Source organism: Pogoniulus pusillus, chromosome 10 (genome assembly GCF_015220805.1).
Source record: "Pogoniulus pusillus isolate bPogPus1 chromosome 10, bPogPus1.pri, whole genome shotgun sequence".
Taxonomy (NCBI): Eukaryota; Metazoa; Chordata; class Aves; order Piciformes; family Lybiidae; genus Pogoniulus; species Pogoniulus pusillus.
In genome coordinates, this window is record NC_087273.1 from 6,391,925 (window position 1) to 6,414,558 (window position 22,634).

The following is a 22,634-nucleotide window of genomic DNA, read 5'->3' on the forward strand; positions in this document are numbered from 1 at the left end:
GGAGTCAGAAGGCCACACAGTGATCCAGCAAGCAGCTCAAGATGTTAGAAGCATGTCAGACCAAGGCAGATGTCCCAGGAAGATGCTCTGGGTTGCATCATACACACACTAACGTAGCTGGAGTCGACACAGACTCACATCTGAGCGCAGCCACCACTGAACTCGCTGACCAGTTTACAAGTATGAGCATGACTAAACTGGATTAACTGGCTGGAATGAGTTAATATCTGGCATGAATATCTGAGGTGATCAGTGCAAAGATTTTCATGACTTCACCTCATCTTCTTTGAACACACACACACACACAATTGCAGGCTGATGAGCTGGAAGGAGCAGAGGCAGAGCTATCTGGCATACGAGCAGGGGACCAACAAACTTTAAGAGCAAAATACCTGGTATTCAATCTGCTTATAGCAATAAATAGAACAGGATTCTGAGTAACAGAGTCTATGATCAAAATAATTTAAAACCTCTCATCCATCTGTGTCTCAAGGCAGAATCACTCAACAGCCACAACTCTGAACGAGGCAGTTTGTCATTAAACAGACCCATGTGAAAGCTCATCTGGTTTTGGGTTAGTCTTGAAACATGGAAATGTGAGGACCCACTGACCACCTAAATCCAAAGATGTACTTCAGCCAGAACTTCCTCTTACAAACCCAGCTGTATAACAAGAAGAGCAAGTCAAAAGGAAGGAGTAAACCAGTCCATTTGCTGGAGGCAAACATTTCAAGAGAGTACAAAGCTGGGGAGGTAACATTGTGAATTCAAACCAAGATTGAAGGAACCTGAAGACATCTGTTTGACCAAAGTAAATTAGATGCAGCACACTTATTTGGACGAGTTTCTGTGTGGTCATACACACCAAAATGAGACAAATGTTCCATTCTATCCCCATAGTGCCTAAAGAATCTCTGGATAGCTCATTCTGAGAACAAATAATCCTCCTGATGCTTGCAAGTATTCTCATTAAGTAAAAGCCAAGTGGTACTAGGTAAGGAATAGCTCATCTGAGCTGATCTGGCAGTGACTGTCTCAGCGTTGCAGCCACAGACTGTGCTACTCAGCTTTATGGAGAGACCACAGGGCTCTGAAGGATGCAACCACTTCATTTCCTCCTTAAAAAGTTTCTTTTCCAGCCCAGCATGGACAAACCAGAACTGACCCCATGGCTAACAATGACACCACACATTTCATTCACACTTCCCTTCTCCGATGAACACAGGCTACCTTCAGGGCAGGTGTCAGTGTCTTACCTTCTTGAACAACCTGTTTGCTCTGTATCACAGACATCAAGCTCCAAACCCAAGTACTAAGAGGAATCACCTTCTGCTGAGTTCATAAGGCTGCAATCCAAAGCAGCACTTGGCGCTATCAGGGGTCTTAGGCGGCACAGACCAAGCCCACACCCATTTAGCTGCTCCAAGTTTTGTTCCTCCACAGTTTGTCTCTCCCAAGAAACATCACTTTCATACAGCTTCACATAAGTCACTCAGCAATTATTCAAAGCAAAGAAGAGAAAACAACTGTTTAGCCACAACTGCTCTAAATCAAGGCAGGTTCAGTGTTCCAGCCTTCAGAAACTGGGAAGGAACACAACAGTATGTCACACTAACCACTGCCTTTTAAAGATAGTGTTCATTTTAGAAGTAGTGGCAAAATGCTGCAGGAACAACTCATTAGGGCTGCTGCTGACAGCCAGGATGCACAGATAGAACTCACAGTCCAAACTGCAAATTAAAAAGATGAGAAGTAAAATGAGTCAGTACAGCAGAACAGGAATTAAAGCAAGGACTGGACCATTCCTACACATGAGTACGTAACTCTTATTAGAGCCTCATGCATTAAAGTTTCAAGGCACTACAGGAACAAAATCATCCATTAAAATCACATGCAAGTTTGGAAGGAAGGCCAACATCCACATTATCACCAATAACATCCCCTGCAGTCCCAGAACATCAGAATTCCTTTCATAGTTCTGCCTATGGCAGCCAAGGCAGAGTGTGTTACACAAGTGACAAGGCAAAAAAAACCAGGAGGTTCCAAACTCTCCCCATATCTCCTGTACAGACTTGTATGTCTTAGGGCAACACCTGCCTTTGTTTCTCCATCTGTGGAATAGTGACTTCCCCTAAGGGGATGATGTGAGGATCTTCAGACCAGTACCAGCTTGGACACCTCTTGAAGGGCAAGACAAAAACCATTGAGAGGTTCACTCACAGGCGTCTACATCTTCAATGTTCTTAACACTTGCACCAGAAGTAACTGTAGCAAGACTCAAGGCCCAGACAAGCCTCTCACCCCCTCACAGGCAGAACACTGCCAATTAACCACCCTTCAACTCCACAACACAGCCTTCATGCTTTGTGACACCTGTACTCATGTTGCTCAAGAGCAAAGCAGCAGGCCTTTTGCTATGCAAACCAAAGCATTCCCCAGTAGAACAGACCCAGAACAAGGAATTTTTGTATCTCCAGTTGTTAATCTGTACTTTTTTGTGCACTTTCTCCCACCCTGCTCTGTTCAGAGACTGAGTTTCATAACTCACCCCACCCACAGCCACTGTCAGTGGTAAGACCTAACTAACCTAGACAAGCGTGAGCAAAGAACACATTACTCAGGAGGAGGAGAAAGAGATTCCTACCTTCTTAACCAGTAAACACTCAAAAGACTAAAATCCATTCCCAGGACAATCAAGAAAGCAGAAAAGGAATTAATCTTCCTTCCTTGTCAGCAGCTAGACAATAATGAAGAGACATAACAGAGCCTATCCCTTCAAAAGCACACTGCCTATCTTCTGGAGCTGGAGAGGAAAACAGAAGATAAGCCATCCCTACTGCAGCAGAACAGACTGGAGATGGTAGGACCTGCATCAGTGTGCGCTGCTGCTTAGCATCACTGAGATGTGCAAACCAGCCACAGACTTTTAGCTTGAAATTAGAAATAGGCAAATATGCCCAGCACTGCAGAAAGCAGCCATTCCTGCTGCTTCTCACCTAAACCTACAGAAACACAGGGAAAAAGCTCCATGCCAAAGCAGACTGATGCAAATCCAATAGCTTCTTAGGGAAAGGGAAGCATCTCAAACAACCAAGTTACAGGCAGGCAATTGCTCCGTGTGCCTGGTCAGTCCCAAATGCAGACTAGAATCTGCCCTAGAAGCACCTATTAGCTGACACTCGAGCAGGACACAGTATGGCAGGTACTGAGCACTCATAGTGTCAGTTCGCAGGCTACCTAGCCACACCAGCATGGAGGCAAAAAATAGCCACAAGCAGTAAAAAATAGCCCAAGGTTAAGAATCACAGAATCAAGCAGGTTGGAAGAGACCTCCAAGATCATCCAGCCCAACTTGTCACCCAGCCCTGCCCAATCAACTAGACCATGGCACTAAGAGCCTCATCCAAGAAAGAGTTTTGAGAATGAGGACTTAAAAAAATGCTGTAAAGCAAACCAGTGCCAGGGACAAGCAGCACAAGCTCAGTGATAACCTTAAAGACTCTTCTGCTGAAGCAAGTGGCAAGAAGCGAGATGCTGAGCCAGTGTGTGCAGGCGCTGGCAGCTAAAGCAAACACCTGCACCCAGCCAGAAGGATGGCCTGGGTCACACAGCTAACTGTACACACAGAACCACAAAATGTTAGGGGCTGGCAGGGACCTCCAAAGCTCATCCAGTCCACCCCCCCCCCCAGAGCAGGATCATCTATATCAGATCACATCCCAGCAGGTTTTTAATATGTCCAGAGAGGGAGACTCCACAACCCCCCTGGGCAGCCTGTTCCCATGCTCTGTCACTCTCAGTGAAGAAATTTTTGCTCCTATTTATGTGGAACTTCCTACACCTCGACTTCCACTCATTGCCCCTTGTCCTGTCATTGGACATCACCCAGCAGAGCCTGGCTCCAGCCTCCTGGCACTCACCCCACTCATCTTTATACACATGAATGAGGTCACCCCTTAGGCTCCTCCTCTCCAAGCAGCACAGCCCCAGCTCCCTCAGGCTCTCTTCATAAGAGAGATGTTCCACTCCATCACCTTTTGGCTCTGTGCTGCACTCTCTCAAGCAGTCCCCTGAGGTCTTTCTTAAAATGAGTTGCTCAGAACTGGACACAACATTCCAGAGTTGGCCTCACCAGGGAAGGGCAGAGGGGGAGGAGAATTCCTCTCGACCTACTAACCACAGCCCTTCTAATACACCCCAGGATGCCCTTGGCCTTCTTGGCCACAAGAGCACATTGCTGGCTCGTGCTCAACCTCCCATCTACTAGGACCCTCAGGTTCTTTTCTCCTCCACTGCTCTCTAGCATATCAGTGTCCAACCTATACTGACCCCTGGGGTTGTTCCTTCCCAGGTGCAGGACTCTCTCCTTGCCCTTGATGAATTTCATTACATTTCTCCCTGCCCAGCTCTCAGCCTGTCCAAGTCTCACTGAATGGCAGCACAGCCTCCTGGTGTGTCAGCCACTCCACCCAGCTTTGTGTCATCAGCAAACTTGCTGACAGTGCTCTCTGTGCTCTCATCCAGGTTCATTGATGAATATATTGAACAGAACTGGTCCTAGTACTGACCCCTGAAGGACTCCACTGGTTACAGGCCTCTGTATACACTGAGGCATGCTTGATCCTGCAAGTGTGGAAGGACAGCAGCCTGCAGTCCAGCTGCTCTGCACTCACAGAGCCTGAGCCCCATCTCCAGCAGCAACTTCAGCTCCAGGTAAGAGCAGAGCTGCACAAACTCTCCCAGCTGGGTGACTGACAGTTCAGACAGCACACAAAAGGAAGCCCAGAGCAATGAGCACACTTCTCAGGATCACTGCTTTCTGAAAATTAGTTCTGCTTTTATTAACTAGCAAAGTTTTTTCTGCTGACACGCAAAATACTGAGCTCTAATAAAAAAAGTCACCATTCACCTAACACAAGAACACACCACACAGCCAAAACAAGACCCTGTGGAGCCAAGCAAAATGCCCAAAGCTACTCTGTCCTCCGCTAGTCCATGCTGCCTCAGCTGAGTGTCCCAGTAAAGCACCTGCTCCAGAGCACTGCTGTCACACTACTGTGCTGTGTCCAAGCACAGCCACACGACAAAGGAGGAGATGGCAGCTGCATTTTTTCACATCTGTCTTTCGTCAGAGGCTGGCAGAGGAAAGATGGTTGAATGTTGTGCATCACACTAACATGAGACTGCTACAAATCCAGTTGCTTCTCCTATCTAACCATCCGACTCTTGGCCACTGTCCCAACCCTCAGCTCGCAATCACTCGATTCAAAGTACTCAGTATTTAACTACTTCTGGGCAAGCAGAAGTGAAGTCGATAAGGTTCTTCAATGAGAAAGGAACAATTGTGTGCAGTTAAGAGAGCAATGTTACCTGTTCCTGTACCCTGCAGTGCACAAAGGAGTGTTCCTAGGGGATGCAAAGACCACCACAGAGCATGACAGCACTTGTCAGTGAGAGCTGCACTTCTCAGCCGTACACACCTCTGCCAGCTTGCAGATGTTCCCCAAACTCTTAGCTTCTCTAGCAGTGTAGGAGAGGCACAGGACAGCAAAGACTGCTCTACCAGGGTGCCACCAAAGTTCAGTGACACCAGCTACCTGGGTGATAAACTGAAGCAGCAGCATTCATGTTGTGTGCTGTGTACACAAAGGTGTTTTCACCTGTGTGGTGATGCGAGCCCAGGATCGCATGCAAACACTGCGGCTGCTTCCTGGTCTGTCTTTCTCATTCCATAGCATGGCCTGTAACTCCCAAGACAGTGCTCCTCTTTCCAGTTTGTAGTTGCCTTTGCTGGGCTTGAAAAGCTCCAAGTTAAATCACAAGCTCTACAGGATAGGCTCCCTGCCTTGCATTAGCCAGAGATCAGACTTGTCTCAGCCCCAGCAACCATGGCTGCTACTGAGACTGCCAGGACTTCACCTATGTTACAGCACCCTCTGAGCCAGCAAGAAAATCGGAAGCTTTCAAGTGTCCACATTGCTTTCCTTCTCCCTTTATCTTTTGAACTCAAACAAAGCCATTTCTGCTAATCAAATATTGGCAAAGCAAAACTGCTGGAGACAGAGTAGCAGGCTTAACCTTTACAGCCACTTGTGAACAGAGATTCAGTAGTGTTACACTGGCGGAAGACCAACATGGCCAACCCCAACTCAAATTCCACAAGTTATCTTTCCAGACAGCCTTCCAGCTGATAATCCACCTGAGCTAGATTCCAACTGAAAATAAACCAGTAGCTGCACAACCACTGAACCGCTGCCGCCACTGTCAGCTGGCCCCAGCTGGGAGGCTGCAGTGCCACACAGCCATGCACAAGGGACCTGCAGCAGCTACACTCTAACCACAAGCAGCTCCCACACTGCACAATCTGAACCTCAGAGTTCCAAAGTCAGGCTACACCACACTGAAACGCTCTGAAGAGAGCAGCTCCACAACCATGGCACTTCTCTGTTTGCCTCTTCGGAGCAAAGCACAACAAATGAGGCACCTTCACAGGACAGAAAGCAGGGTGTGCTGCACAGCAGCACTCACAATTCAGAGCAGCTGCAAATCCACCTAAACATCTGGGGATTAGCCCTGTAGGGGCAAGAAGAACCTTGTGCACATCAGAAAGTTCAGCTGTTTGGATTACTAACTGAACTGCTCTTGCTAAGACACCTAAGGTAGGAAACAAAATAATCACCCACCACAAAACTTTCAAGATTATCCCAGAAACACAGAATGGCTTCAGTTGGAAGAGCCCTCCAAGATCATCTAGTCCAACCTTCAACTTAAAGACCACCACGGCCACTTCAACCACATCCCCAAGTGCCACATCCACACATTTCTTGAACGCCTCCAGGGATGAGGACTCCACTACCTCCTTGGGCAACCTGCTCCAATCCATGACCACACTTGCAGCAAAGAAATGGTTTCTACCTTAATTTGAAGGCTGATGTTCAAAACCTCACCACACCTATTTTCTGGATAGTAGGTCATTCAACGTTAACCACAGCTGTAGTGATAAAATTAAAAGTCCTTTTCTTCCCACAGACAATTAAAGAAAAACCTCCAAGAACAGACACTTGTGCTAAAAGTTAAACATCAAGACAAGCTTCATGCACAGCACAAGATCTCACAAAACAGGATTCTGAATCCTTCCCATCCAGGTTCTTGTTTTCTTAGGTTGCCTCTGTAACAGGGCAGAAGTAAATGACTGAATAATAAATGTCATCCAGTACTTGCAGAGATGGCATGCTCAAGTTTAACAGGGCAGGAAAGCTTCTAAGAGGCTCATTCCTTCGCTGCTCCATGAGGCTGCAGTCTGAGATGAATTAGGGGAGAATGAATTTCCCATTTTAAAAAGGCAAGATGGGAGGTTTCCATTTGTCCTCCCTACTGAGAGAGGTTCCTCTTCACAGAAAGCTGTGCCTTAACCATTATATGAAACAAATGAAGCAAACATGAACTGATTAACTTAAAAAGCAATCACTTTTTCCCCTGCCTCTCTAGTCCTAGGTCACTGAGAACAATGACAGCTTCCTAAGATACAGCTCCGGAAGGCATACCACCATACAGCTCCCAACTCACCATTTTATCAGCTAACAGGATAAAAACCAACTGTAACCACCACTACACACCTCCTTCCCACATCTGCTGGGGCAAAGGAAAGAGAAAGGTACAGCACAAGAGCAGCAGCCATCACATTCAACCTCTGCCACCCGAAGTCTCAGGACACAGAAAGCTGGAGAGCAGCCACTGCCTTTCCTCAACACTGGGACTCTGCCACTGCTTCCCAGCCAGTCTGGGTGCTTTTGGGAACAAACTGCAAGGTTTTTAACCCAGTTTCTTATGAGTAAGTCTCTAGAATCTTACCTCCACTTCACAGGCAGTGGACTTGCTGGTGGGAGAGTTAAAGTGGGGAAAACTGTAATTATTGGATAATCCTGGGCAATCCAGTTCAGTAAAGCTCACCCACACGTGGCCTGATTAGCATCCCCAGTGTGTGACAAAAAAACCCAACAAAACCCACTTTGGTCTGCTTGTGGTACAGAGACAACTGCAAACCTGAGGTAGTCTTTAATTATTCAGTTTAAACACCCTCAAATCCTACCAAGCAATCAAGGTGAGAAGACAAATCAGTGTTTTTCAATGCCTACCTTTATAGTTTTCAGGGGAAAAAAATGTGGTTTACTGCAGTTCTTACACTTCACTAACTCCTTTCTAAGGCAATGTAAACAATGAAGTAGGTCTATGCCCACATCAAGCCACAAGTTTCTACCTGCTCCTTACATAAACCAAAAACATTTGCGGAAGCTGCTAGGTTTTGCTTTCCTTTTCACTCTTCACAACATCCACTGCCCTGCAATGACATCCAAGATCAGTTTGAACAGATGGTTTCTACTTTTGCATGGCCACTCTGCTGTAGTTTCTGAACTAGAGAGTCTTTTTCAACACAAGAGACACCATAACTAGAGTTCTGCATGCAGCTCCTGCAAGCTGGAACAGAGGATTCTCCCTATTTTTGTCAGATTTAATTTTCCAGACTTCAGCTGCATTGCTCCACACTCTAGTTCAATGAAAAGATGGAAAGAAAGGCCTTCATCCTGCCTGCACCAGTCATTTACTCTGCATACTTCCCCCCAAAAGTGGATAGGAACTAATTTGCTACCTCAAACCTTAACCCAGATTCACCATTCATTCATTTCTCATTTGTTGACTTTTCCCCATCTCTGAGAAAGTCAATCTCAAACCCCAGTATCTCCAGCACAGAATTTGGTTATGAATCATGAAGGCTAAGAGGTCACCAGGAGAGAGATATGGTTAAAGCAAAAGAAACCATCTAAAAGCCTACTAAGTACAGCACTTCCACCTTCATCCCCTCTCTACTACAAAGGCTGCTGTGGCTTCAGACAGCATTTCAGATGTATTTATGCAAAGAACTGGGTTACATCCCTGCATGCTTTTGCCTTTAAAATGCTGCAGTAGCACAACACAGAGAAAGACAACAGGAAATCCACTCGGGATTCATCACTGCAGACTAACAAGGGAGTAACACCTCAAGCCTTTGGCACCACCTCTGCCACCTGCCCTCATTACCAGGAGCCCAAGTCCTCTGCCACACCAGCAGCTAGCTTCCTAGGGTGCAAAATCTGGAAGGGATGTGTGGGGAGGTGCTGTTTAAGCAGTTTGAATCTGACAGACATGCAATGCTATTAATTCTAACAGTAAAAATGCCTCCCCCACTGTTAATGCAATACACGTCCCTGCTGAAAGAGGCTTCTCATGTTCGTTACCTTATTAGCAACGTCTAAAACTGTGATGTGAGCCTCAAAGTAAGTTGGAAATGGTTTTTCAGCAGCTCTGAATAAGAGGAACTACCTGACAGATCCTCAGTGAAAAGGGAGGTACCAAAACAGGAAGAGAAGATTAAAAAAAGCCTTATACAGAGAGAGCAGGGGGGAAAAAAAATCTGGTTCCCCCCTGCCTCCTAAGGAGGAGGAGGATTCTCAAAGAGAGGACATGTTAAGAGTGACAACAGACTACTCTTATGACTAATATGGCATCAATAACATACCATTACTTACTATTAATGGTTACCAAGTCAAGGGAAAACCTGCCTGCCGAGAAGTAGTTCCTAGATAACAGCTTTGTCATTCATCAATTGCTGTGGTCAGCTCAAACTGCCTCGGTGCCACTTGGACACTTAGTCACCCTCACCTTCTCCTCAGCACACCACAGTGCGGCTGTGAAGGAATCCCTGCCCAGCTCCTGCACTGCTCTACTTCCCCTGCCACGCAGCTATGCCACCTGTTAGTGCCTTCTCCTCAGTCTTCGTGGGTTCCTCCTACTGAATTGTGCCGGTGCTGGCTTCCAGACTTTGCTCAAATGACAGCAGATCCACTGCCCTGACTCTTTACCAGTTCTAGTCCTAGGTAACTATTTGAGAGGGCACGAAAAAACTGTATGGAACTTTGTCTCAATAAGGAAGGAAGTCAGTTTGCACAAGCCAACTGATAAAATTCGTTCTTCCCTTACCCCCAAACCCTCAGGGGCTAAGAAGTTGTTTCTGCAAGCTAAGAAATTGGGGAAAAAAACACCAAACCCAGTGAGTCTTGAAACAGCAGATTACCAGGTTAACTTTTCACAATCTGCTGCAATGAACCAAGCACCGATGCAGTTTTTCTCCTTTCCACTACACGGAGGTTTTTGTTCAGAAGTCCCTTTCCATCGTTTCATTAAGTTGTCTCTATCCTGCCAAAAGCCCTGCAGAGCAACCACCTTCTGTCAGACCACAATGACTCTGGATGAGCTCTCAGCAAGGACCACTTGCGTTTTAGGCAAGCAGGTACGCAGCTGGCTAAGCCCTGACCTCGTTCCATAAGCCAAATTATTGCTTTCTACATATTAAAATGCCAGTTCCACTATCCTGCTAAGATTTTTTTCCAGCTAGGAATAAAAACTGAAGTACCATCTATACGCTTGCACGTTAAGTAGGAATAAAATCTGCATGCACTTGGTAAAACTGCATCTTAAGAAATGAACGAGCAACTCAAGTGCCCCAGCACAGCCATGCCCTCACTAGTCTAAAGCAACACACAGACACTTAAATGACAAAGTTACTGCACCCACAACACCCACAGCACTGCGAAATTCAGTGGCCATGAAAGGCAGAGGACCAGCCCTAGGCTCAGTGACCTCGCCGAGGAGTTATTCTCCATACAACATCAGCTGCTACCATCAGAGATCAGCACTGCACTGTTCCCCCCACACAGGAAAACTCAAAACATGGCTGTTCTGACCACGGCCCATGCCAGCGCCCAGGGAAGTCATACAGCCGGCAAAGTCCGGCCAGTTCCGTGCTCCCTGCACTCACACAACTCCGCTCCAGACTCAACGGAGGTCCAGCGACTCCAGGTGCAAGTCCCGGACAAGCAGTAGCAGCCCTGCAGCAAGGGAGGGCAGAGGGTCCCTACAGCACAACTTGCTCACAGCGCAGCTCCACTCGTGACCCTGCCAGAAATCTACTGCGCTCCAGCAAAGAAGATCATGGGCTTTATTTTGGGGTTTTGCTTTTTTCCTTCCAGATTAGCTGGCAAAAGCCTACCACTGGAGTGCACCGCAGGCACCGGTGATGGCCACTTCCACCCCAAACCGACCCGACCTAGCGACTCACCAGCACCGCGCCGCTCTCTCGGACATCTCTTACCGCTCTCCTTGACACAGTGGGACAGGAAATTCTGCCCCAGGCACCAGCCGAAACTCAGACGCCCCAAAAGCCCTTAACCGGCTTTACAGCGCCTAAGAGCTACCGAGGGCCGGGGAGAGCGGCGGGCAGTGCGTGGGGGCGACACCCGCCCCGGCCAACAGCGGGGCCCCCGCCTCGCTCCCAGGGCCTCCCCGCCGAGCCTCCCTCAGCACTCAGCACGTCCTGGTGTGTGCCTCCTCCCGCCGTTACCTTCGGCCAGCAGCTCTTCGGGGGTGACCTGGTACCGTCCGACGGTGAGCACCTTGCCTAGAGCGACGCCGCTCACCCCACCGCCGGAGCCGACACACGCCGTCCCGCCGCCGCTCCCATCGGACTTGGGCATCCGAGAAAACTTCTTCATGGCTAGCGGAGCCCCTCCGGGCCCGCGGGACGGGCGCGGGGCGGCTGAGGAAGAAGCCGCCGAGCAGGGCAGGGTAGGGCAGGGCTGGGCAGGGCAGAGAGCCAGAGGCGAGCGACGCTGCGGGAGCGGGGAGGGGGCTGTCCCGCTTCACATGCCGGCCGCGGCCCCCGCCCCGCTGCCTCTCGCCCGCCAGCGCCGGCTCCGGGAGAAGGAGGGCGAAGGAGGAAGGGGGCGGGCAGAGCCCGGCCACAGCCCCGGGCCCGGGGAGGCGGGAGCAGGCGGGAGCAGGCGGCCAACTGCGCATGCGCGGCCAGGCTCCGGCGCTGCCCGCACCCCGCCCCGCGCGGCCGGAAGTGAGGCGAGCACGTGGCGCGGCCCGCCCACTCCTCGCGCCGCGCTTCGCGCCCCTGCGGCGCTGCGCAGAGCTCCGCGGTTGCAGCGCAGCCTCCGCCGGGCACCGCCGCCTCCGCCGGGCACCGCCGGTGTGCTCTCCTCTGCCACACTGGCAGAAAAGGCGGCCGTGCACGCCCTGGGGAGGCAGGCTGCTGGCTGCAGGGCCTCTGCAGTCTCTGGGGTGCTTCCTGCAGGGAAAGGAGGTGAAAAGCACCAAGTTTAAAATGCCAGTGGTGCTCCTCCACGCCCGCAACTAACCAGTGCCCATTTCAAATCCACATTCAGACCAAGACCAAATCTCCAGCTGTCCAAAGGCCAGGGAATCCAAGTTTTGTGCCAAACCAGTGATTCTAGTCACCCCAAAATGGTGAGAGGGTGGAGTCACTGAACAGGAAGCTTTGTTCCAAGCCTATTATCCCCAGGTACCCCTCCCTGTGTAAACACAGGAGGTACAACTACCTGAAAGGAGGTTGTAGCCGGGTGGGAGTTGGTCTCCTCTCCCAGGCAATCAGTGACAGAACAAGAGGACACACTGTCAAGCTGCACCAAGAGAAGTTCAGGCTGGACGTTAGGAAGCAGTTCTTCACAGCAAGAGTGACTGGCATTGGAACAGGCTGCCCGGAGAGGTGGTGGAGTCACCATCCCTCAACGTGTTTAAAAAGAGACTGGATGTGGCACTTGGTGCCATGGTTTAGTTGGTTAGATGGTGTTGGGCGATGAGTTGGACTTGATCTCAAAAGTCTTTTCCAACCTGGCTTATTCTGTGATTTTTTTTCCCCCCCTTACCAAAAGAAGCTGATGTGAGATCTCCTGTCAGTCTCTTGTACATATGAACAAAGCTGCATTTTGGGTGCTCATGGTGGGAACTGAAGCACACAGCCACATGCACTGCACACCAGGGTTTGCATGCACACCAACCACAGCCATTGTGTCAGGAAAGGCTCTGGGGAGAGAAGAGGAGGCTCAGGGGTGACTGCATTGCTCTCTACAACTACCTGAAGGGAGGCTGTAGCCAGGTGGGGGTTGGTCTCTTCTGCCAGGCAAGCAGCAACAGAACAAGAGGACACAGTCTCAAATTGTGCCAGGGGAGGTCTAGGCTGGATGTTAGGATGAAGTTCTTGCCAGAGGGCGTGATTGCCATTGAAATGGGCTTCCCAGGGAGGTGGTGGAGTCACCATCCCTGGAGGTGACTGGATGAGGCACTTAGTGCCATGGTCCAGTTGACTGGATAGGGCTGGGTGCTCGGCTGGACTGGAGGTCTCTTCCAACCTTGCTGATTCTATTATTGATTCTATGATTCAATAACTTAAATTTTGGGAGAAGGTTTCAATGATCAAATTAGTTTTGGCTTACTCATATTGCCATACCCTCGGTGGGTAATGAGATCCTTCTCCACTGCAGTGACAGCTTGTCACAGGTTGGAAGCACTCATACGGCTACCTGCCTCAGACCTCTTCTGCAGGGGGGTACATTTGATCCTTGTAAGAGGGGATCAGATTTTCAACAGCATACAGGGACTTTAATTCGCAGTTGTCCTGAGAAGAGGAAGATGTTTTGGCTGCAGGTGAAAGGAGCAGGGCACTGAGAGGAGCAGCATGATCAGGCACAGCAGGTAATGAGGGCAGCCTGGTGGCGATCGATGCCTGCGCTCCTTAGCCGCACATGGCTTGTTGTGCCTCCGAGAAGGCAGGCAGATGGCTTAAAGCACAGCAGTGTAGCCCTGGAGAGAAATACAATTTTGCCTCTCCTCAAGAAAAATAATGTACTTCCTAGCAGCCACTGCAAGAGAGTGGGACTGGCTTTTAGGTGAACTGGTCAGTCTTCGTGTTCCTGGGGGGGTCCCTAACCCCACCTGTGTGCTTGCTTTTTTAAGTCAGAGTGGGGAATTATTGCCTGGGTTATTTATAGGCTGACGTAAACAAGCACCCTTGTTATGCTGGCATTAACACAACTAATCTCTGCTCTGACACACTGGAGGATGCAGAGGTCAGGCAGGAGGCATGGGCAGCAGAGCAGTGGCTCAGTGTTGCACACCGAGGCTGTGCCTGCGTGGGTGGCTGTGCGACTGGCTTACTCCAGTGAGTAATCTCAGTGCCCTTACGATGCTCCACAGCCCACTGAGCCACCAATCTGGCACCCAAATGGTCTTTTGCTGTAAGACACTAGCATTGCTGAGAGGAGGTTTTGTGTGAAGGATCCCCTTTTATTAAGTATAGGTCAGTGGAGTTGAATAATAGAGATAAATCTGACAGATCACTTTAAAAACATGAACCTGATCCTGCAAGCCACCACATGAGTCATGGCTGTGACTATGTCAGTAGGCCAATTTAATTCCTCACCTGAGTGGAACAGCATTTTGACATTTCTAGAAGGTATGAATTCCAGAAAAAAAAAGAGTTAGGAGACTTCTTTCACCCAGGCTATGAAACCCAAAGTAAACCTCGGTCTCCTATACTGAAATGGAACCTCCCATTTGGTTCAGGCAAAGCAGCAATGCAGTAAACCCATCCTTTTACTGTGACACGTGCCTGGCATCGTGACAAATGGATCAGAAAGGGCTTTGCACTGCTTTAGAAAGCCCAGAAAGCACATTTTAGACCCTTCAAAGTACCCACAAGCACAGCCACTTTCTGGCTGGCATAGAACAGTAGGTGGTGTGAAGAAGAGGAGGCTCAGGGCAGACCTCATTGCTCTCTACAACTACCTGAAGGGAGGCTGTAGCCAGGTGGGGTTGGGCTCTTCTGCCAGGCAAGCAGCAACAGAACAAGGGGACACAGTGTGAAGGGGAGGTCTAGGCTGGATGTTAGGAGGAAGTTCCTGGCAGAGAGAGTGATTGGCATTGGAATGGGCTGCCCAGGGAGGTGGTGGAGTCTCTGTGCCTGGAGGTGTTGAAGCAAAGCCTGGAGGAGGCACTTAGTGCCATGGTCTGGTTGATTGGCCAGGGCTGGGTGCTAGGTTGGGCTGGATGAACCTGGAGGTGTAACCTGGTTGATGCTATGGTTCTATGCATTCCCTAACATCTCCTCTGTTTTTGAGAATCCTGAGGCTCTGCACTGATCCCATGAACAGAGGCAACTTTTTCTCTCATCCCTGTTTCTATCAGCTATTCTAATTAGGAAAGAAACAGAAACTGTGGAACTAAGTCACTGAAATGGAAGCAAACCGAGGAGTGAGCTAGGGAAAATATTGAAGGTACAAACAGCTGATGTCAGCTTTGGTGACACCCAACACAACTCTCATTGACACTGAGGTCAAGAGTCTTTTATTGCAACACCAGATTTGGTCATTTGCCCTCCAGCCAGTGCTGGGACCCAAGGCAGTGTAAAGTGCTTGTTGATACAAGAGCCCCTGGGAAGCTCAGCAGCCTGAAGCAGGGAAGACACAGAGGGAGCGTATTTGTAAGAGTCCTGGGCAGAAAACTGAGGGGAGGGAGGAGGAAAGAAGCTGTAGCAGGCTCATAATTGTTTGCATCTTGACTTGGCTAATTGCTTCACATTAATAATAATGGAGAAGGCTTCTCTCTGGAGAAGGCTCATGTGTGTGTCCTGATGGCCAGGACTCTCAGCTCATTTGACAAGGCAACATATTCCTGCTTGCTTTAGAAGAGCGTTCTTGGAGCTGCATTTGACCCCTTGCAGTTGAGTTCTTGCCTGCCTTCTGATGTGCAGGTGTCTTACCAGCAGCCTCGTGTGCATTCTCTGACAATTGTCTCGAGGGAGGTGTTAGGTTATGGCTGGACTCAGTGAACTCAAGGTCTTTCCCAACCAGGTGATTCCATAATTCCCTCATAAACAAAGCCTGATTGCACCCTGACTTTAACAAGTAACTTGTTAAAGACAGCCAGCCAAGAAGTTTCTGTGATGGGACTGTATGTCTCTAATGGGAAGTGTGCTCTGTATAGCCCTTGGGAGGAGGGCTACCATCCCAACTGAGTGGATAAGCCCTAGGAAGTGACTTTCTTCCTTGAAAAAGTGCCAAACGTGGCTAAACCATTCTTAAAGCATGGCCAATGGCTCACAGAGGGCCTGCTGACAGGCATGGCACAACATTCCCCTTCCTGAAAGTTACCATGCCCAAATCACAGAATGTCAGGGGCTGGAAGGGACCTCCAAAGCTCATCCAGTCCAACCCCCCTGCCAGAGCAGGATCACCTAGGGATGCATCCAGGCAGGTTTTGAGTATCTTCAGAGAGGGAGACACCACAACCCCCTTGGGCAGCCTGTTCCAGTGCTCTGTCACCCTCACAGGCAAAAAATCCTCCTCATGTTTACATGGAACTTCCTATGGCTCAACTTCCACCCATTGCCCCTTAACATTGGGCCTCCCCCAGCAGAGCCTGGCTCCAGCCTCCTGGCACTCACTCTTTAGATATTTATAAACACTGATGAGGTCACCTCTCAGTCTCCTCTTCTCCAAGCAGCACAGCCCCAGCTCCCTCAGGCTCTCTTCATAAGAGAGATGTTCCATTCCCTTCATCATCCTTGTGGCTCTGTGCTGCACTCCCTCAAGCAGTTCTGTCCTTCTCAAACTGGGGGCCCAGAACTGGACACAGTACTCCAGATTTGCCCTCACCAGGGCAGAATAGAGCAGCAGGAGAACCTCTCTCAATCTACTAACCACAGCCCTTCTAATACACCCCAGGATGCCCTTGGCCTTCTTGGCCACAAGAGCACATTGCTGGCTCATGCTCAACCTCCCATCTACTAGGGCCCTCAGGTTCTTTTCTCCTCCACTGCTCTCTAGCACATCAGTGCCCAACCTATACTGACCCCTGGGGTTGTTCCATCCCAGGTGCAGGACTCTCTCCTTGCCCTTGTTGAATTTCATTACATTCTCCCTGCCCAGCTCTCAGCCTGTCCAAGTCTCACTGAATGGCAGCACAGCCTCCTGGTGTGTCAGCCACTCCACCCAGCTTTGTGTCATCAGCAAACTTGCTGACAGTGCTCTCTGTGCTCTCATCCAGGTCACTGATGAATATATCACAGTATCACAGTATCACAGTATCACCAAGGTTGGAAGAGACCTCACAGATCATCAAGTCCAACCCTTTACCACAGAGCTCAAGGCTAGACCATGGCACCAAGTGCCACGTCCAACCCTGCCTTGAACAGCCTCAGGGACGCCGACTCCACCACCTCCCCGGGCAGCCCATTCCAGTGTCCAATGACTCTCTCAGTGAAGAACTTTCTCCTTACCTCAAGCCTAAATCTCCCCTGGTGCAGCCTGAGGCTGTGTCCTCTTGTTCTGGTGCTGGCCACCTGAGAGAAGAGAGCAACCTCCTCCTGGCCACAACCACCCATCAGTTAGCTGTAGACAGCAATAAGGTCACCCCTGAGCCTCCTCTTCTCCAGGCTAACCAATCCCAGCTCCCTCAGCCTCTCCTCGTAGGGCTGTGCTCAAGGCCTCTCCCCAGCCTCGGTCCCAGTACTGACCCCTGAGGGACTCCACTGGTTACAGGCCTCTGTATACACTGAGGCATGCTTGTTCCTGCAGGTGTGAAAGGACAGCAGCCTGCAGTCCTGCTGCTCTGCACTCACAGAGACTCAGCCCCATCTCCAGCCTCAAACCCCAACACTAATACTGCTCTCCTGCTTCTACAGTGGCTAATGAAGGATAAACAAAGGCAAAAGGTAGAGTTCAAGTACAGAGGGCAAATCCAAATAAGTATCTTGAAGTACTTTTGAGGTGCAAATAAACTATTTTATATCACACATAAAAATGCAAGTGGCAGCCCTCAACAGAGGCATTGATACACCCCAAATTTCTTTGCAGCAGTAAAAAGCCACTGAAGCTTCACAGCCATTGGAGCTCAAGAAATTATTTCATTTCAAAATCTCTTCCCCCCCCCTCCCCTCCTGGCAGCAATAGGCTTAGAGTTGTTCTATACAGTGAGCAATGGACTTCCCTCCCCTGTTTATTTTTGAGTCTTGGAGAGCTGCAAAATTATCCCTGGTCATCCATCACTCCTTATGCTAAAAATACTTACTTCTTTAAATAGTCTTATAAGCTTGAAGGGAGGGGGAAGAAAGCCTTGGAATGAAGAGCCTGGGGAAGAAAAAAGCATTTTGGGTCAGACTTGGAGAGTCCCTGTGCTGATGCACATCAGCACATGGAAATGGTGTCCTTGCTGTGACTGCAGGTCACAGCTGCTGCCTGACTCAGGCTGTTCAGCCCCACCTAGACTCACACTCGTGCTGCTCATAAATGAACTTCACCAACAGGTTATTTGTGCTGCTGAGCTGCTGGCTCAAAGTACAGTGCAAATCCCAAGGGGCGAGCTGTAGTTTCGGTCTGATGGCAAACATAGAATCAGTCAGAGGTGGAAGGGACCACAAGGATCATCTAGTTCCAACCCCCCTGCCGTGGGCAAGGACACCTCACACTAGATCAGGCTGGCCAGAGCCTCATCCAGCCTGGCCTTAAACACCTCCAGGGATGGGGCTTCTGCCACCTCCTTGGGCAATCTGTTCCAAGGTCTCACCACCCTCATGGTGAAGAACTTCTTCCTAACATCCAGTCTGAATCTACCCATTTCTAGCTTTGTTCCATTCCCTCCAGTCTATCACTCCCAGACAGCCTAAAAAGTCCCTCCCCAGCATCTCTTTTAGGCCCTCTTCAGATACTGAAAGGACACAACAAAGTCACCTCGGAGCCTTCTCCTCTCCAGTCTCTCTTCATAGGAGAGGTGCTCCAGCCCTCTACCATCCTTGTGACCCTTCTCTGGACAGGTTCCAGCACCCTTCAGCCAGTTTAGCCAGCAGCATTTGCATCCAGGCTGAGCAGAGGAAGGGTTGCATCTGCTGCTAGCACAGCTGAAGCTAGTGTCACAGCAGGAGGACGGCAAAGGTGGAGACAAGAGAGCGACAGCAAGTTTATGCCAACTCTAAGTAGGTACAGAACTGTAGTAACACTTGCTCATCACTTTCCAGCAGCCTTACATGAAATGGGCTGTGTGCTACTGCATCTCCTAATGGCTGCCCATGGTGGGGAGGCTGGAACTAGATGACCTGTGAGGTCCCCTCCAGCTCAAACCATTCTGTGATTCTGTGACTGGCACTCCATGTTCTGCAGCTTAAGTGCACCTTAAAGAGCATAGGGAAGTCTTTGGCATGAGATGGAAATAACTTGCTGTTCTGGGAAACAGAGAGGATCATTAGGGGATTTGGATGGAATCATATGTTCAGAGTAGCTGCTTCCATGCCCTGAATGCAGGTTTACACCCACTCAGTCCAGTCCAACATGAGGTAACAAACATGGCACAGAGCTTCAGCAGAGTGAGGCCAGCCTGCAGTGTGCTGGCTGCTTTCATTTACTCTTGTACTTTCATGTACTCTTGTGCTTGGTAGGAGTGGCCTCCAAATTGCTCTGATGGTGACTAGACTGAGGAAGATATTCCTTGGTAGTAAGCTGGTACAGGTTGACATTTGCAGCATATGGAACCCGGCTTTGACAGTGGAAGTGAAGTGACTCTTGTGGCAGAAACACTAACACAGGCACACAAATACAGATGTCTGGGAGGAGGGGCTGTGAACTAAGCCTGGCCAAAGGAATCATTTTCCAAGTCCCCTTTTTAAGCTGTCTGGAAAATTGAGAGCTGATTGAAACAATCTGAGGAGCTTTCAGGAGATACATTCTTTTCAGAGCATGCACTGGCTTCCAGTGCCAATGGAACTGCGTAATCCTTGAAACCTCCTTCCTGCATTTCTCCCTTTGCTTTTTTCTGCCCAGCTGACAACTGCAACAATTCCTCTGCAGGGCCTTGGTTCATCACTTCCCTTCAGCCTTGTATCAGTCTCTAGGAAATGCCTACACCTAGTCATTATTTTTTAACTGGAGTGTCACCAAACAATAGGGACACTTTCAATCTTCACAAAGGGTGATGAATTAAGACCTTGTAGGGTGCTTGAGAGGAGATGAGTAAAAGCAACCCAACAAGCTGCGAACAAAACCTGGGCACTTCCCACATAAACATGGTTATTGCTGACAAGAGCAGAAAGGAACAAGAAAGCAAGAGCACTTCAGACTGCAACCAGCAGAGCCTGGGGCTGCCACAGCAACTGACTCACTCCTGAGCCATTCCTGCTCACCTCCCGACCTTCCAACAGTCGAGGCACAGGTTCTTAGCATTTCAGTCCTACGTATTTCTTGCCCTCTACATCTGCTAGGCAGAACTGTCAAGAGATGATTAGCACTGATTTTCTGTGATGCCAGCATTCCAGCTGTGCCTCACGAAGGTGCTGCACCATCTCCAGTTCATCGTGTTGAGAGGCGGAAGGCTGCGAATCACCATGCGGCAAACCATGGGATCAGAGGATGGCAACTAGCCCTGGGTGTTAGTCCTGGGTACCATCTCTAATTTTAGCCTCCAGCAAGGACAGAAAGGGAGTGCTGTACCCTCCACACGAGTTTAGCAACCCCGGAGCAAAAGGAGCTTCCACTGGGCTCCAGCTCTTCCCGTCAGCACGAGTGGGGAGTTGGTGGGCAGAGACTTGGAGCTGAGGCAGTGCTGACCGCACTCCTCCTGCACGCAGGGCTCAACAGAGCAGCTGGTCACAGCTGGTTGTCTTGTGGGACCAAGGGGAAACTCCTGCCTTCTGCTTGCCTTTCAGCTTGGTTTCAGGGCCAGCCCAGAGTGCCACAGCCAGGTTTGGCAGTAACATCCAGCAGTGGTAAAAGCACATTACACACCAGCTGCTGCTTCAGACATCTGTCATTGCCTAGAATGATTGCATTCACTCCAGGGTAGCAGCAGTGGTTTAGATGTGAGCTTAATTAAATCACTGCAGTGTGCAGACTGCTCAAGCAGTTTCTGCACTGATTTAATTAAATCAATCGAGGCAAAGTCTTTATTCAAACTCTAGCTCAAGCACTTCATCTGTGATGAAAGGGATCACTTCCCTGATCCTGGGGAGCAGGAGGCATGCCCAGAGAGCAGCGTGGCATTCGTGTTCATCTGTTGCTATCCTGCCCTGCATCAGACTCAGATGTCTAGAAGAGACACCAGCAAGGTGCCACATCCAAAACCAAGGTGACTATGTAATAAAATCATAAAGTCAGCCAGGGTTGGAAGGGACCACAAGGATTATCTAGTTCCAACTCCCCTGCCATGGACAGGGACACCCTGCACTAGATCAGGCTGTGCAGAGCTTCATCTTGCCTGGCCTTGAACACTTCCAGGGATGGGGCTTCAACCACATCCCTGGGCAACCTGTTCCAAAGTTTCACCACCCTCCTGAAGAACTTCTTCCTAACACAGCTCACTTCTGTCAGCATCACTGTAAGGAACTCTAAGGAGGAGACCATGTGAGGAGAGCCAGTAAGGACTGGAGTGGGCAATGCTGATAAGGCTGTGCCCCTGGTATCTCTAAACCAAGGAATAACAAAAGAGTTATTTAGCACGCCCTGTGTTTCTGTGCCTAAGACAAGATAGCAAATTGAACTCCAAGGCAGAGTTTCAACTGCTTCTGGAGAAACATAAACATCCAACAGCAGGTCTACATCATGTGGCGTCTGTAATGCTCAGATCTGCCACCAAGGCCATGGAGCTGCAGAGCTGAGCTGTATGCACAGCAGACAGCCATTCTGATAAGCAGAGCAGTCACCGTGACCTCAAGGAGCTGGAGATATCACCAATAATGAGCACTCACAGGCAAGGGAAAGGGGTTTAATTGTCTCCATAGCTGGTGTGTACCTTCTCTTTCTGGCAGCTGCTGTGCTTCCCTTCCAACCCCAGCCCAGGCCCTCTCAGCGACCAAACCATGCGGCAACGCTAGAGTGAATTGGGGCGGGGAGCGTAGATGTGCTGGTGCCCCCCATGCAGCTGCTGTGCCTGCAGAGCACAGCGCTCTGCCTGCCAGGGTTTGAACAAGGAGGAAATGTTTTTGGTTTTTTTTCCCAAAGATAGTCCCTTTAGGTAACAGCCAAACCTGCTGGGGGTTTATCTGCTACTGAGGGGAACTGCCACTGTTTGCTTAGCTTGCTTACATGAGATAGTCTGAGAATCACAGAATTAGTCAGGTTGGAAAAGACCTTTGACATCATCAAGTCCAACCTATTGCCCAACACTGTCTAATCAACTAAACCATGGCACCAAGTGCCATATCCAGTCTCTTTTTAAAGGCTTCCAAGGGGTGACTCCACCACCTCCCTAGGTAGCCCATTCCAGTGCAAATCACTCTTTCTGTGAAGAACTCCTTCCTAACATCCAGCCTAAACCTGCCCTGGCACAGCTTGAGTCTGTGTCCTCTGGTTCTGTCACTGGTTGCCTGGGAGAAGAGACCAAACCCCATCTGGCTACAACCTCCTTTCAGGTAGTTGTAGTCAGGGATAAAGTCTCCCCTGAGCCTCCTCTTCTCCAGAAATTAGGTGAAGTATCACAGTTCTGCTTCATCTCATTTAGATTCATTGGCTCAGTGTCACTTCTAAAAGCATTTTCAAGCCCCACTGTCCTTATGGAGCTGGACACTTTTCAGTGCATAACTCTGAGTTCTCTGCAAATTATTTAAGTGATATAAGCTTCTGCTTCCAGTGCTTTGGAACATGGAGTAGTACACAGCCTGGGCTGTCTTGGCATGGCCTTGCTGCTGGAAGCACCTGTGTCTGCCAGAAAAGCACATGGTACACTTCTTGGAACAGCTGTGTGGCAAAACCACAGCT

General features: G+C 49.5%; 1 protein-coding gene across 1 annotated transcript in view; it reads right to left on the reverse strand.

Moving 5' to 3' along the window:
• BMP2K (BMP2 inducible kinase) overlaps nt 1-11,860 on the reverse strand; it is a 53,649-nt gene extending 41,789 nt beyond the window's left edge. The window contains exon 1 of the mRNA XM_064149651.1: nt 11,435-11,860. Coding sequence (XP_064005721.1) covers nt 11,435-11,585 — 151 coding nt within the window. The 5' untranslated portion in view covers nt 11,586-11,860. The remainder of the gene's footprint in view (nt 1-11,434) is intronic.
• Between the last annotated feature and the right edge of the window lie 10,774 nt (nt 11,861-22,634).